The 13,316-nt window shown below is 36.8% G+C and overlaps 1 protein-coding gene across 1 annotated transcript in view; it reads left to right on the top strand.

Annotated features, from left to right (window-relative positions):
* The first annotated feature begins 223 nt into the window (after positions 1–223).
* SEPSECS (Sep (O-phosphoserine) tRNA:Sec (selenocysteine) tRNA synthase) overlaps positions 224–13,316 on the top strand; it is a 38,172-nt gene continuing 25,079 nt past the window's right edge. Inside the window, exons 1-6 of the mRNA XM_068975111.1 lie at positions 224–337; positions 1,704–1,858; positions 3,603–3,721; positions 4,034–4,192; positions 6,655–6,808; positions 10,829–10,931. Of these exons, the coding sequence (XP_068831212.1) occupies positions 224–337; positions 1,704–1,858; positions 3,603–3,721; positions 4,034–4,192; positions 6,655–6,808; positions 10,829–10,931 (804 nt within the window). The remainder of the gene's footprint in view (positions 338–1,703; positions 1,859–3,602; positions 3,722–4,033; positions 4,193–6,654; positions 6,809–10,828; positions 10,932–13,316) is intronic.

Genomic DNA, 13,316 nt, shown 5'->3' with positions numbered 1-13,316 from the left:
TACTGGTTGAAGCCTACCAAACGACCAGACACGCTTGCGCAGGCGCAAATGCTCCGCTTTCAGGCACACTATTAGGAGCAGTTCGCGCATGTGCGAGAGCGAGACGGAGGTTTTTGTCCCAAGGCCTTCCCGTACCGTCCAGGAGGTGGGTCGCCTCCTGGTTCCGGGGTGTACTTGTGTGTCAGTTGTGCTCCGGTCTCCGACAGCTGTCGCCACTACGGACATGAACCGCGAGCTCTTCGCGGCGGGCGAGCGGCTGGTGTCGCCGGCTTACGTGCGGCAGGGCTGTGAGGCCCGCCGCTCGCACGAGCACCTCATGCGGCTACTTCTGGAGAAGGTACTGGCTCTGGGGTCCCTCCCCAACCGCCGCGCCCCCCAGGCTCCGGCTCCGCCCAGCGCCCCTGTTCGTTCCAGGACAGGCCCCACCCGCTCGTATTTGCTGTCTGAACCTGTTCCCAGAGCCTGCCGCAGATTGTCATTGCCCTGTGCCGGCTTGCACCGCTCAGGTCCTTCTCAGCTTCGCCAGTGCCGCAAAACCCAGAGAGCGTTATTAGGGGATACGAGGTGTTCGGGATTTTGAGCCACCCGCCTCGCCCCGCTCCCTTTTTTTTTTTTCCCCTAACTTCGGGTTGGAGAAGCGAGGGGGAGGGACCACATGATTTAGTTTTTTGTTTGCGGGTAGGGCAAAGTTCTCCTCTTCCAACTTTCACTACTCCCAGGAAACACGTGATGTTTATATAAACTTAGGTTTATTAACTGGAAGGGCTTACCTGGTGGCAAAGAATCCGCCCGCCAATGCCGGAGACGTAGGTTCCATTCCTGGGTCGGGAAGACCTCCTGGGGAAGGAAATGGTAACCCACTCCCAATTTTCTTGCCTGGAGAATCCAGGCTCCATGGACAAAGGAGCCTGGTGGGCTACAGTCCATGGGGTCTCAAAGAGTCAGACAGGACTTAGCGACAAAACAACAAGGCACTTAAAATCCGTCAGTCCTAAAGGAAATCAACACTGAATATTCATTGAAAGGACTGATGCTGAAGCCCCAATGCGTTGGCCACCTGATGCAAGGAGCCGACCCATTGGAAAAGACCGCGAAGCTGGGAAAGATTGAAGGCAAAAGGAGAAGGGGGCGGCAGAGGATGAGATGGTTAGGTAGCACCCACGGGATGGACAGGAATTTAACCAAAGTCTGGAAGATTGTCGAGGACAGAGGAGCCTGGGGTGCTGCAGTCCTTGGGGTATCAAAAGAGTCGGACCCCTTAGTGACTGAACAACATGCTAACTCACAGCAAGTATTGCTGAGGAACTTCACAGGTCTCCTGGTTCTTGCCAGCATCCTGAATTTTAATCTCAGTACAGTTTGGCAACCCCAGTTTTAACACCCTAGTTTGAAAAATCCTAGTTGAAGATAAGGTTTATTTGTCTTCAGTTACTTTAAACTTAAAAGTTTAAACCTGAGTAAATCTCATTGTATGCATTTATCATCACTTCTTGCACCAGTCTGTAGATAATTGTAATGGATTGTAACAAACGTTTTGCCTCCTGGGAGTTTCTTCATAGTGTTGAATTCATGTCTGAATTTTAGAAAGCAAGAAGCAGAACAGAATGTTCATGGAAAAGTTTTAAAGTTCGTTGAAGTAGGGTTCTAGAGAATGATGGTTTTTTAAATATAGTCATAAGCTTTTTTTTCGCTCCTTTTTTAAGGGCAAGTGTCCAGAGGATGGTTGGGATGAAAGTACGCTTGAACTCTTTTTACATGAACTTGCAATTATGGACAGCAACAATTTCCTGGGCAATTGTGGTGTGGGAGAAAGGGAAGGAAGAGTGGCATCTGCATTAGTTGCTCGGCGACATTACAGGTATGTTTTTTTTAAGTGCAAAGCATTTCTTTTTTCTTTGTTAAAAACCATGGTGGCAGTATTAATAATATTAAATTATAAAATGTTCATTTGTAACCTACTTCTTATTTAAATGGACATGTGAACTAGCTGCAACAGGGAGATGGAAACAATTTATCTGAGTAGGTGTTTTTTAAGACAGTAGGGTAAAAGCTCTAGTATGTGGTGGTTGTCCTGTCACGTCTGGGTTGTTAAAAACACTGGCTATATGTTGTGTTAACAGTGTTTAACCTAACCTATGTGGTTATAAGAGTTTAAAATGTGTTAGGGTTGTTTATAATTTTCCATGTTTCTTTTCTAACATTGCAATTTTTTTTAATAGAGTGCTATATGGATAGAACTTTCCATCAATCACTCACATCTAAATTGAATCCCATTATATGAGTATCCTGCTTTGTTGCAGCAGGTGTAGGAAAGGTATATTTAATTTCAGGTTATTAAATCACTCTTTTCTTTTGTATTATTTCAGAAAACATTATTCCATCAATTCTGACAATGATTTAGTTGTCAGTGGTTCAAAATATGATTATTTCTCTGTTCTTCAACCTTTCCTTGAAAAATAGGTAAACTCTTTAAAACTCATGTCTTCCATGATTTTAAATCATGATGAAATTTTCCTCGGGATAGTAGAATTTTATTTCAGCCCAAACTGTTGTCAAAGCTAATGATAACGAATGTATGAGCTAGATGAAAAATTCATGGTTAAAAATAAGCTGATAACATGGTTGATAATATATGTTAAAAAAAAGCTTTGTACCTGAGGTTGCAGTGGTAATGGAGTATGACACTAGTGTTCTGTGATAATTCCTATGTGCAGAGTTTCTAATCTAGGCAACTATAAATGATAAATAAATCAAATTTAAAATGAATGGTTTGTGCACTAATTTTTGAGGAGCATATAATTCTTCTAAACTTAAGGCAGTATTTGAAACATCAGTTCATCTGTGTTGGAACTTAACTCACTGCTCTGATTAGGAAAATGGAAAGAAGATAATTTAATATTGCATATATTCTGGTTTTCCATTGCTGTATAACAAACCACCTCAAAACATAGTGGCTTAAAGCAGTCACTTATTGTTGTCTCTCACAGTTCCATAGGTTACCTGGACTCAGTGGGTAATTATTGCTTCAGGTCTCTCACGTATACAGTCCAGCTGAGAGTTTAGTCATCTGAAGGTTCAACTGGGCAGTTTATCCAAGTTCAGTCACTTAGATGGCTGGGAATTGAGGTGGCCTCTCTAAGTGGCTTGACTTGGGTTTCCACCAGCATGGCAACTGGATTTGAAGAGAGAAACCCTCTCCTCCTCTCCCCAGCCTCCCCTTGAGCAAACCCTTCAAGAGGCCAGGTAGAAGCTTTAAGACTTGTTATGACCTAGCTCAGAAGTTCCACACCATCATGTCTGCTTGATTCTTCCAGAGCAAACAAATCACTGAGGCCAGCCCAGATTCAATCTGGGGAATTAGACTCCATCTCTTGGTGTGGCAGTGGCATGTGGGCATAGAGAGAAAAGGAATCGATAGTGGCCATCTTTGAAGACTAGCAACCACAGCATAATTGATGAATCTGTTTTGATTTAACTAGATATTTCCACGTTATTAATAGTCAAATATAGTGTTTATTTGGTTATTTGTATTTGTATACTTATACAGTGGATTACTTAATACTGAACATTTTTGTCCAGTTGTTGGCCCATTTTTTGCTTAGGTTCATTCATGGAATTGGACGATCAGGTGATATTTCTGCTGTGCAACCCAAAGCTGCAGGTTCTAGCCTTTTGAACAAAATTACCAATTCTTTGGTCCTGGACATCATAAAATTGGCTGGTATGTACTGTGTTAATCATAATACTTTTGGCTGACCAGTCACACAAACCTTTGCCTAATTTCTTTTATTAATGCTTCTTTCCAAAAGGAGTATAAATGGCTTTTGAAAAGATATATATAAAATGTTTAGAATAAGATGGAAAATAAGAGCCATAAGCCTGGAGGATGAATTTAGCAGTGAGCTTCCTGAGCAGGAATATAGAAGTATTAAGTCTGTAACTCTTTTTATTTGATAGAAGTATATAATTTCTTTAAGAAGGATGCTAGTTTTTCAATGGAATAACTAATTTCTGTTTTTGTTCTTATTTGTAGGTGTCCATACAGTGACCAGCTGCTTTGTAGTTCCAATGGCAACTGGTATGAGTCTAACCCTGTGTTTCTTAACATTGCGACACAGAAGACCAAAGGCAAAGTATATTATATGGCCACGAATAGACCAGAAGTCTTGCTTTAAATCCATGATCACTGCAGGTAAAAAAAGAGAAGTAGCATGTATGTCTTAAATATCACAGAAAATTCAAACATTTTATATAGAGGTGAATAAGTGAAAAAGAAACTAAAGTGAAGTCACTCAGTCATGTCTGTCTCTGTGACCCCATGAACTGTAGCCTGCCAGGTTCCTCCATTCATGGGATTTTCCAGGGAAGAATACTGGGGTAGGTTGCTGTTTCCTTCTCCAGGGGATCTTCCTGACCCAGGGATTGAACCTGGATCTCCTGTACTGCAGGCAGACTCTTTACCATCTGAGCTACCAACTAAACCTGTTCCTATTCCATTTTTTAAATTGTGGTAAAACATGCATAACAAAACTTATTACTTTAACTGACTTTGAATATATTGTTTCTTGACATTAAGTCCATTATCATGTTTGAACTATCACTATTATCCCTCTACAGAACTTTTTCATCCTCTTAAACTGAAACTCTACCTATGAAGCAATAACTCTCCCCTGCCCTCCACCCCAGGTTCATAAAAATCACTATTCTACTTTCTGTCTATGAATTTGTCCTTTATATAGGTGGAATTATAGACTGTTTGTCCTTTCGTGACTGGCTTATTTGACTTAGCATAATATCTTTAAGGTTCATCCATGTTATAGCATGTACCAGAATTTCCTTCTTCTTTTAAGACTCCCACTGTGTGTGTGTGTGTGCGCGCGCATATGTGCGCATATTACATATATATATCTCACATTTTGTTTATTCATTAATTCATTTACTGGTGGACACTTGGGTTGCTTCCACCTTTTGGCTATGGTGAATAATGCTGCTAAGAACATGGGTGTACATATCCTGTTTGAGTCCCTCTGTGAATTCTTTTCTGTATACACTCAAGAAGTGGAAGTGTTGCATTGTATGCCCCCATTCTTTAAAATGGGGATATGATTACCTTCTACTTCAAAAGATTGTTTTCAGGATTAAATGGGATAACATACGAAATGCCGGCAATAATCCCTGGAGCATACAGAGTACTTCAGGAATGTTTGTTGTGTGTACATGAGTGGAATACCCATAAATAATTACCATGAATCAAAGTACAGGAATACAGACATCACTGAGTATAGATGAGAAGAAACTTTAAATTGGCATTTTAGTATTTGGCTTGCCGATTGGGTCAAGTCGAATTTGAGAATTTAAAGTTATTTTTGAATGACCTCAGTCTGTTGTATGAAATGAACAGTATTGGACTGTAATTAAACTGCATAAATAATTCTAAAGAAACTCAGGTAAAGGGATTCATAATAAGGTCATATAGCAGAAATAGACTTTTAACTGGCATAAGTCTGTCAAGTCTGTTAATTTGCAAACTATTAACCAAAAATCTGATAACCAAACTTATGAAAGTGATATATTGAAAAACTAGAAACTCTTTCCAAAAGGTGTTATGATTTGGACTACATTATATTCTTATGAAGCAAGATGGTTGTATTCATAGAAAAACAACACAAACTTGCATTGTAGTTGTTTGAAAGCAAAAATAGGGTTGAGTCTAGAGAATTTGATAATAGAAAATTAGCTATCCTTAGGATGTTATTTATTTAAGTAAATTTTTAATAGCTGCTTAGATACGAAAGCTAGACTTCTGTGGACCAGCATATGTGAATTGATGATTTTATAGTGGCTGAAGTTTTATATTTCTGTAGGTAGAATGCAGACAACTTGTTGTGGATTCTAAAACAGAAATGAAAACTACTTGCACTTAACTTTGCTTTAAATTGCTGTGTGACCTTGGGGAAGCCACTTAATCTTCCTAAACTTTGGCTCCCTTATCTTTGAAATGAGTAAGTTGAGTTAAGTGGTTTCTAAATCCCTTATAGCTTTTAAATCCATGAATCTAGCCTAGTGCTAGATCTGGTATTTGGGAAGACTTAAAGATGTGAGTACATAATAACTTTATGTCCAGAACAGTTTTCATATTTAAATTATAGAAGGCTGTTATAAGCTATGAGATGGGTCTTCTAAAATGTGTTTTATTTTTCTTTAGAGGTAAAACATTAAGTGCATGATTGTGATTTGTTCCAGTACTTGAATTATATTATTTTTGTTCATCTCTGAAATAAAGTGAATTTAAAATAAAACTTGTGTTGCCAGAGATTGAGTAGATTTACTTTTCAGTGGACTGAAATTGAACAGGGCTCAGTGACCTCTTTTGTCATCAATGACTGTTATTACTTTCAACACTTGTTTTCGTTTCTTCCCAGAATTAGTCTTTCTTGTCATATTAAAATATTAAATAGATTTGTGATCCTAATTGTCCTTCACATTGTTTTGACCTGCCTTTGCCTCATGCCAGTATTAAACCAGATCTTTATATTAGAGAAGGGTCCATTGACCAAAATAAATATTTAAGAGTTCTGTATAGAGTAGAACTGCTTCCTAGAGTCCAGGATCCCCCCTTATTCTAACATTTTGGTTTCTGGTTGACTTGCTTAGGTTTTGAGCCTGTGGTGATAGAGAACATTTTAGAAGGTGATGAGCTGCGCACAGACCTGAAAGCAGTGGAGGCTAAAGTCCAGGAACTTGGGCCTGATCACGTTCTGTGTGTTCATTCTACCACGTCCTGTTTTGCTCCAAGAGTGCCTGATAGGTAAATGATTTGTGAAAATGCACTTATACTAATTCTGAGAGATGTCTAAGTAACGTTTAGCAGTTAATGCTACTTGAATGGACTGTTGAAGAAACAACATAATGGCTTCAGAAAATAAGAATATGATATAGAAGAAGGAAAAGCAACTAGTACCAAGTGGAAACCCTTTTTAATCACCTGAATAGACACAGAGCATCTCTGTTTTCTTGCTCTTCATTGTTTCTGGCTTTCTAGCATCCTTTTTGTCATTATTTAATAGAAGTTTCTAAGCTAAATTTTGGATTTACATATTTGTTTTTATTCCCATCTCCACTTATTTGATCTTACAGTTAGTTTTCATATATAGGAACTATCAGTATTATAATAACAGATTTTAAATAGAAAATTTTAGAATTATTTACTGTCCTTTGATTTTTCTTTTTTAAATTGGAAGACTAACCCAGGTATACAGTTAGGTATATAATTATCCTTGCATTTAGAGAAAATGCAAATATTTAAAAATGGCAACTGTTTCCTTTACTAAAGGACGGCCACAAGCTTTTGCTCTGAAAATGTAGTAGGCTTAGGTATAGTAATATATATTTCTAGTTTTGACAGCAACTGTTTGTTTCATTTTAACATTTTGAACAGAAGTACTAATAATTTATAAAAACCACATTGACTTTGGACTATTTTCATAGCATCAAGTTATACTTTGATTTTATGTCATGGAGTCACATGATTTGACAGTAATAAATGCATGTTAGCTTTCTTTATAGGCAGATTTTAAGATACTTTTAAAGACACTTGCTTCATTCATGAGCTTGAGTTCTGTTTTCAGATTATGTTACATATGCTTGAGTTGTTTATTATCAAATTTTAAATTTGTATTGAAATATTAAATAAACATCTTTATTTCTTCATTGATGTTTTTGCTATCTAAAAAAATTTTAATGTGATGGAAATAAATTACATTTCTAAAAACAGCATATGGACATTTGTATTATAGATTATTTATCCTTGATATTTTTGTGAGGATATTTTTGTTTTTGTTTCATTTTGACTTTTTTTTAAAATTGACATATGGTTGATTTGCAGTGTTGTGTTAGTTTCTGGTGTACAAAAATGTGATTCAGTTATACATATACATATAAAAACAATATACATTTTTTTTTATATCTTTCCATTAGGGTTTATTAAAGGATATTGAATATAGCTCCCTGTGCTATACAGTATGGCCTTGTGGTTTATCTGTTTTAAATATAGTAGTTTGTGTCTGCTGATCCCAAACTCCTGATTTATCCTTCTGCCACCCCCTTTCCCTTTTGGCAATCATAAATTTGTTCTCTGTGTCTGTGAGTTGTTTCTGTTTTGTAAGTTTGTTCATTTGTATCATATTTTAAATTCTGCGTATAAGTGATATCAAATTGTAATTGTCTTTCTCTGACTTGCTTCACTTAGTATGCTAATCTCTAGGTCAGTCTATATTGCTGCAATTGGTGTTATATTGTTCTTTTTTATGGCTGAGTAGTATTCCATTGTATATAGAGGCCACATCTTTATCCATTCACCTATAGGTAAACATTCAGGTTGCTTCCATGTTTTGGCTATTGTGCCATTATGAATATAGCTCAGCCACTCAATCGTGTCTGAATCTTTGCAGCCCCATGGACTGTGTAGTCTGCCAGGCTCCTCTGTCCATGGGATTATCCAAGCAAGAATACTGGAGTGGATGTAATTTCACACTCCAGGGGATCTCCCCACCTCAGACACTGAACCTGTGTCTCCTGTGTTGGCAGGGAGATTTTTTACCACTGATGCCACCTGGGGAAGCCCTCGTTATGAATATAGGGATGCATGTGTTTGAATTAAGAGTTTTGTCTGCATTTATGTCCAGAAGTGAGAATGCTGGATCCTATGGCAACTCTATTTTTAGTTTTTTTAAGGAATCGCCATTCTCTTATTCCATAGTGGCTGCATCAGTTTACATTCCCGCAAACAGTGTGGGAGGGTTTCCTTTTCTCCACACCCTCTCCAGCACTTATTATTTGTAGATTTTTTTAATGATGTCATTCTGAGTGGTGTGAGGTGATACCTCATTGAAGTTTTGATTTGCATCTCTATAATAATTAGCGATGTTTAGCATCTTTTCATGTGCCTATTGGCCATCTGTATCATTTTGAATAACTTTATTACCTGGTATGGGATAAGTACATTTTGTGTGTATTATCCTTTAGAAAAAAATCAGGGTTTTTTTTCAGTCAGAATTCTCATGTTTATTCTTATGTTAAATGCTACTATTTAGCGGTGTTATATAATGAATGTTCCTGATTAGAGTGAACTTTAGGAACATGATGATGCTCAGTTATTAGTAATGTGTTTGAATTTTTGATTTTATTAAATTTAAAAATGCATTTTGATTTCTTTATATTAAGTTTAATTCCTTTATAGTCTTAATTTGAATGTATATGTTATCTTTATTAATTAATTGGACAGTATTGTGGGACAAAATCAAAGAAAATATTTTTTAAAAGTATCATTCTTAAATTGATAACTTAAATTGGATTCTGAGTTAGAATATAATCCGATTCACGTCAAAAATATTTTTTTGTTTCTCCTTGCCTTCGTAATACACATTGTAAATATTAGCAATTTGATCAATTCAGAATATTTAAAACTACTCACAAGTCCTTTTTTTAAAGTACTTTGTTATTATGAAATGCTTTATTCTCAAAGAAGTTTGTTCCATTATTAAGAAATACTTTCATTAGAACACAAACATGTGAAAGTGTCTTTTATGAAGAAAATACTTGTGTGTATTCCAGAAGATCTATTTTTGTTAAAAACAACATCTGATTAGTTTTCTGCTTTGATTTGTGAGGTTTATGAAAATGAGTGATAAGATTAGTTTTTAATTCTTAAAACTTTAGGGAAGTAAGTTGAAAGCTTCTGACAGTTGAATAATGTTATTTCTATTTGTAGTTTAAAAACATATTAATGTACATCTACTGTAAAAGGAAAATATGCTGTGGATAAATAGATAATTAAGCTATTATATACTTGTAATACATTCTTATGGGGAAGAATTTTTTTTCTTTTAACATGCTTTGCTTTCAAATTTTATATTGTAGAGAGCATATTTTAATAATTTTATCAAGCCATAGGATTTTGTTTTAGCTTCATAGCATGAAGACATTTCTGTTAGAGATGACTTCAGTCACAAGTAGTATTTAGTTTTACAAAAGAGCATCATTTATTACACTCCAATTGAAATTTATTACCTTACTTTGCATAAAGTTAGACTCGCAGATTGTCTTAATATGAGAAGTGTCAAATGAAAAAGTAAGAGTGAATTTTAAACCAGCAGCTATTTAAAAGATTCTTTAGTATCCAAGTTGCTGGAAAACGTTATTTTGGTACTCAAGTAGTTTAATGTTCTGTATTTTTTAATACATTAAAGTCTGTTGAAAATGTATTTTTTACTTTATGAGATGCTTCATATGAGACTTCTTAGGATTTCAAGATATGCTAATTATTTTGCAGATATTAGCTTTGGAGTGATAAGCAACTGAAAGCATTTAAAAATGAGCATATCAACCTTGTAAGAACTTTATAAATAATCTGCTTCTTGCTTTTTATATAGAAAATTTTCAAGTGATTTAAAAGCTACCATCTATATAGATTTTTCTAAACACTTGTTTTCTTATTTTTATTGGTAACATTAATTTAAAAGCTTTTCCAGGCTTATCTGTAACTACCTACTATGTATTTCAAAGGTGCCAAATTATATGCTGAAATACTGCTGTAAAATTTTCAGTTTGTCATTTTTTCCCCTAGTATACTTTTTTACTATTTAGTCACTAAGTCGTGTCTGACTCTTTTGTGACCCCATGAATTATAGCTCACCAGGCACCTCTGTCCATGAAATTTCCCAGGGAAAAATACTGGAATGGGTTGCCATACAGATAACTTAAATTTTAAATTTTTTTTATAATTTATTAAGGCAGAGTAAGAATACATCTTTCTGTTGAATGTTTATAGGTTAGAAGAACTGGCTGTGATTTGTGCTAATTATGGCATTCCACATATAGTCAACAATGCTTATGGAGTGCAGTCTTCAAAGTGCATGCACCTCATTCAGCAGGTAAGAGAGCTTCAAAAGATACGTCAAAAAAATATATTTTAACATATTTGGGATTATTACTTTGTTTTTCTTGCAACCTAATATAGAAAGACAGTTAGTTTAGCATCTTCATTTTTATGGAGCATTAGGAATTTGCATCCAGTAGTCACTAGTGAAAGTCATTATTCGCTGCTAGTGGCATTGGATTATAGCTATCCTCAGAACGGATATAAAAATATTTCACCACAGAACACAGAGCTGAGCTCCCTATGCTATAGAACAGGTTCCCAGTAGCTAAATACTTTACACATGGTAGTTGGTAGTGTGTATTTATCCATCCTAGTCTCTCAGTTCATCCTACCCAAGGTGGGAGGTGGGAGGGAGGTCCAAGGTGGGGGGCTGTATGTAGTCAATTCACTTCATTGTACAGCAGAAACTAATACAACATCGGACATCACCAGATGGTCAATACCAAAATCAGATTGATTATATTCTTTGCAGTCAAAGATGGAGAAGTTCTATGTAGTCAGCAAAAACAAGACTAGGAGCTGACTGGGGCTCAGATCATGAACTCCTTATTGCAAAATTCAGACTTAAATTGAAGAAAGTAGGGAAAACCACTATATCATTCAGGTATGACCTAAATCAAATCCCTTAACAATTATACAGTGGAAATGACAAATAGATTCAGGGGGATTAAATCTGATAGAATGCCTGAGGAACTATGGACGGAGGTTTGTGACATTGTACAAGGTGCAGTGATCAGGACTATCCCCAAGAAAAGGAAATTCAAGAAGGCAAAATGGTTGTCTGAGGAGGCCTTACAAATAGCTGTGAAGGAAGAGAAGGAAAAGGCAAAGGAGAAAAGCACAGATATACCCCTTTGAATGCAGAGTTGCAAAGAATAGCAAGGAGAGATAAGAAAGCCTTCCCAGTGATCAATGCAAAGAAATAGAGGAAAACAAAAGAATGGGAAAGACTAGAGATCTCTTCAAGAAAATTCGAGATACCAAGGGAAGATTTCATGCAAAGATGGGCTCAATAAAGGACAGAAATGGTATGGACCTAATAGGAGCAGAAGATATTAAGAAGAGGTAGCAAAAACACAGCGAAGAACTATACAAAAAAGATCTTCATGACCCAGATAATCGTGATGGTGTGATCACTCACCTAGAGCCAGACATCCTGGAATGCAAAGTCAAATGGGCCTTAGGAACCCTCACTATGAACAAAATTAGTGGAAGTGATGGAATTCCAGTGGAGCTGTTTCAGATCCTAAAAGATGATGCTGCGAAAGTGTTGCACTCAATATGCCAGCAAATTTGGAAATCTCAGCAGTGGCCACAGGACTGGAAAAGGTCAGTTTTCATTCCAATCCCAAAGAAAGGCAGTGTCAAAGAATGGTCCAACTACTGCACAATTGTACTCATCTCAACACGCTAGTGAAGTAATGCTCAAAATTCTCCAAGCCAGGCTTCAACAGTATGTGAACAGTGAACTTCCAGATGTTCAAGCTGGTTTTAGGAAAGGCAGAGGAACCAGAGATCAAATTCCAACATCTGCTGGATCATGGAAAAAGCAAGAGAGTTCCAGAAAACATCTATTTCTGCTTTATTGACTATGCCAAAGCCTTTGACTGTGTGGATCACAGCAAACTGTAGAAAATTCTTCAAGAGATGGGAATACCAGACCACCTGACCTGCCTCCTGAGAAATCTGTATGCAGGTCAGGATGCAACAGTTAGAACTGGACATGGAAGAACAGACTGGTTCCAAATCGGGAAAGGAGTACATCAAGGTTGTATTGTCACCCTGTTTATTTAACTTATATGCAGAGTACATCATGCAAAATGCTGGACTGGATGAAGCACAAGCTGGAATCAAGATTGCCAGGAGAAATATCAGTAACCTCATATAGGCAGATGACACCACCCTTATGCAGAAAGTGAAGAACTAAAGAGTCTCTTAATGAAAGTGAAAGAGGAGAGTGGAAAAGTTGACTTAAAGCTCAACGTTCAGAAAACTAAAATCATGGCATCTGGTCCCATCACTTCATGGCAAATAGATGGGGAATAGTGGTAGACTTTATTTTTGGGAGCTCCAAAATCACTGCAGATGGTGACTGCAGCCATGAAATTAAAAGACACTTACTCCTTGGAAGGAAAGTTATGACCAACCTAGATAGCATTTTAAAAAGCAGAGACATTACTTTGCCAACAAAGGTCCATCTAGTCAAAGCTATGTTTTTTCCAGTAGTCATGTATGGATGTGAGAGTTGGACCATAAAGAAAGCTGAGTGCCAAAGAATTGATGCTTTTAAACTGCGGTGTTGGAGAAGATTGAGGAGTCCCTTTGACTTCAAGGAGATCCAACCAGTCCATCCTAAAGGAGATCAGTCCTGAATATT

Source organism: Capricornis sumatraensis, chromosome 7 (genome assembly GCF_032405125.1).
Source record: "Capricornis sumatraensis isolate serow.1 chromosome 7, serow.2, whole genome shotgun sequence".
In the NCBI taxonomy this organism is placed as follows: Eukaryota; Metazoa; Chordata; class Mammalia; order Artiodactyla; family Bovidae; genus Capricornis; species Capricornis sumatraensis.
This window is presented reverse-complemented; position numbering and strand designations above follow the sequence as displayed.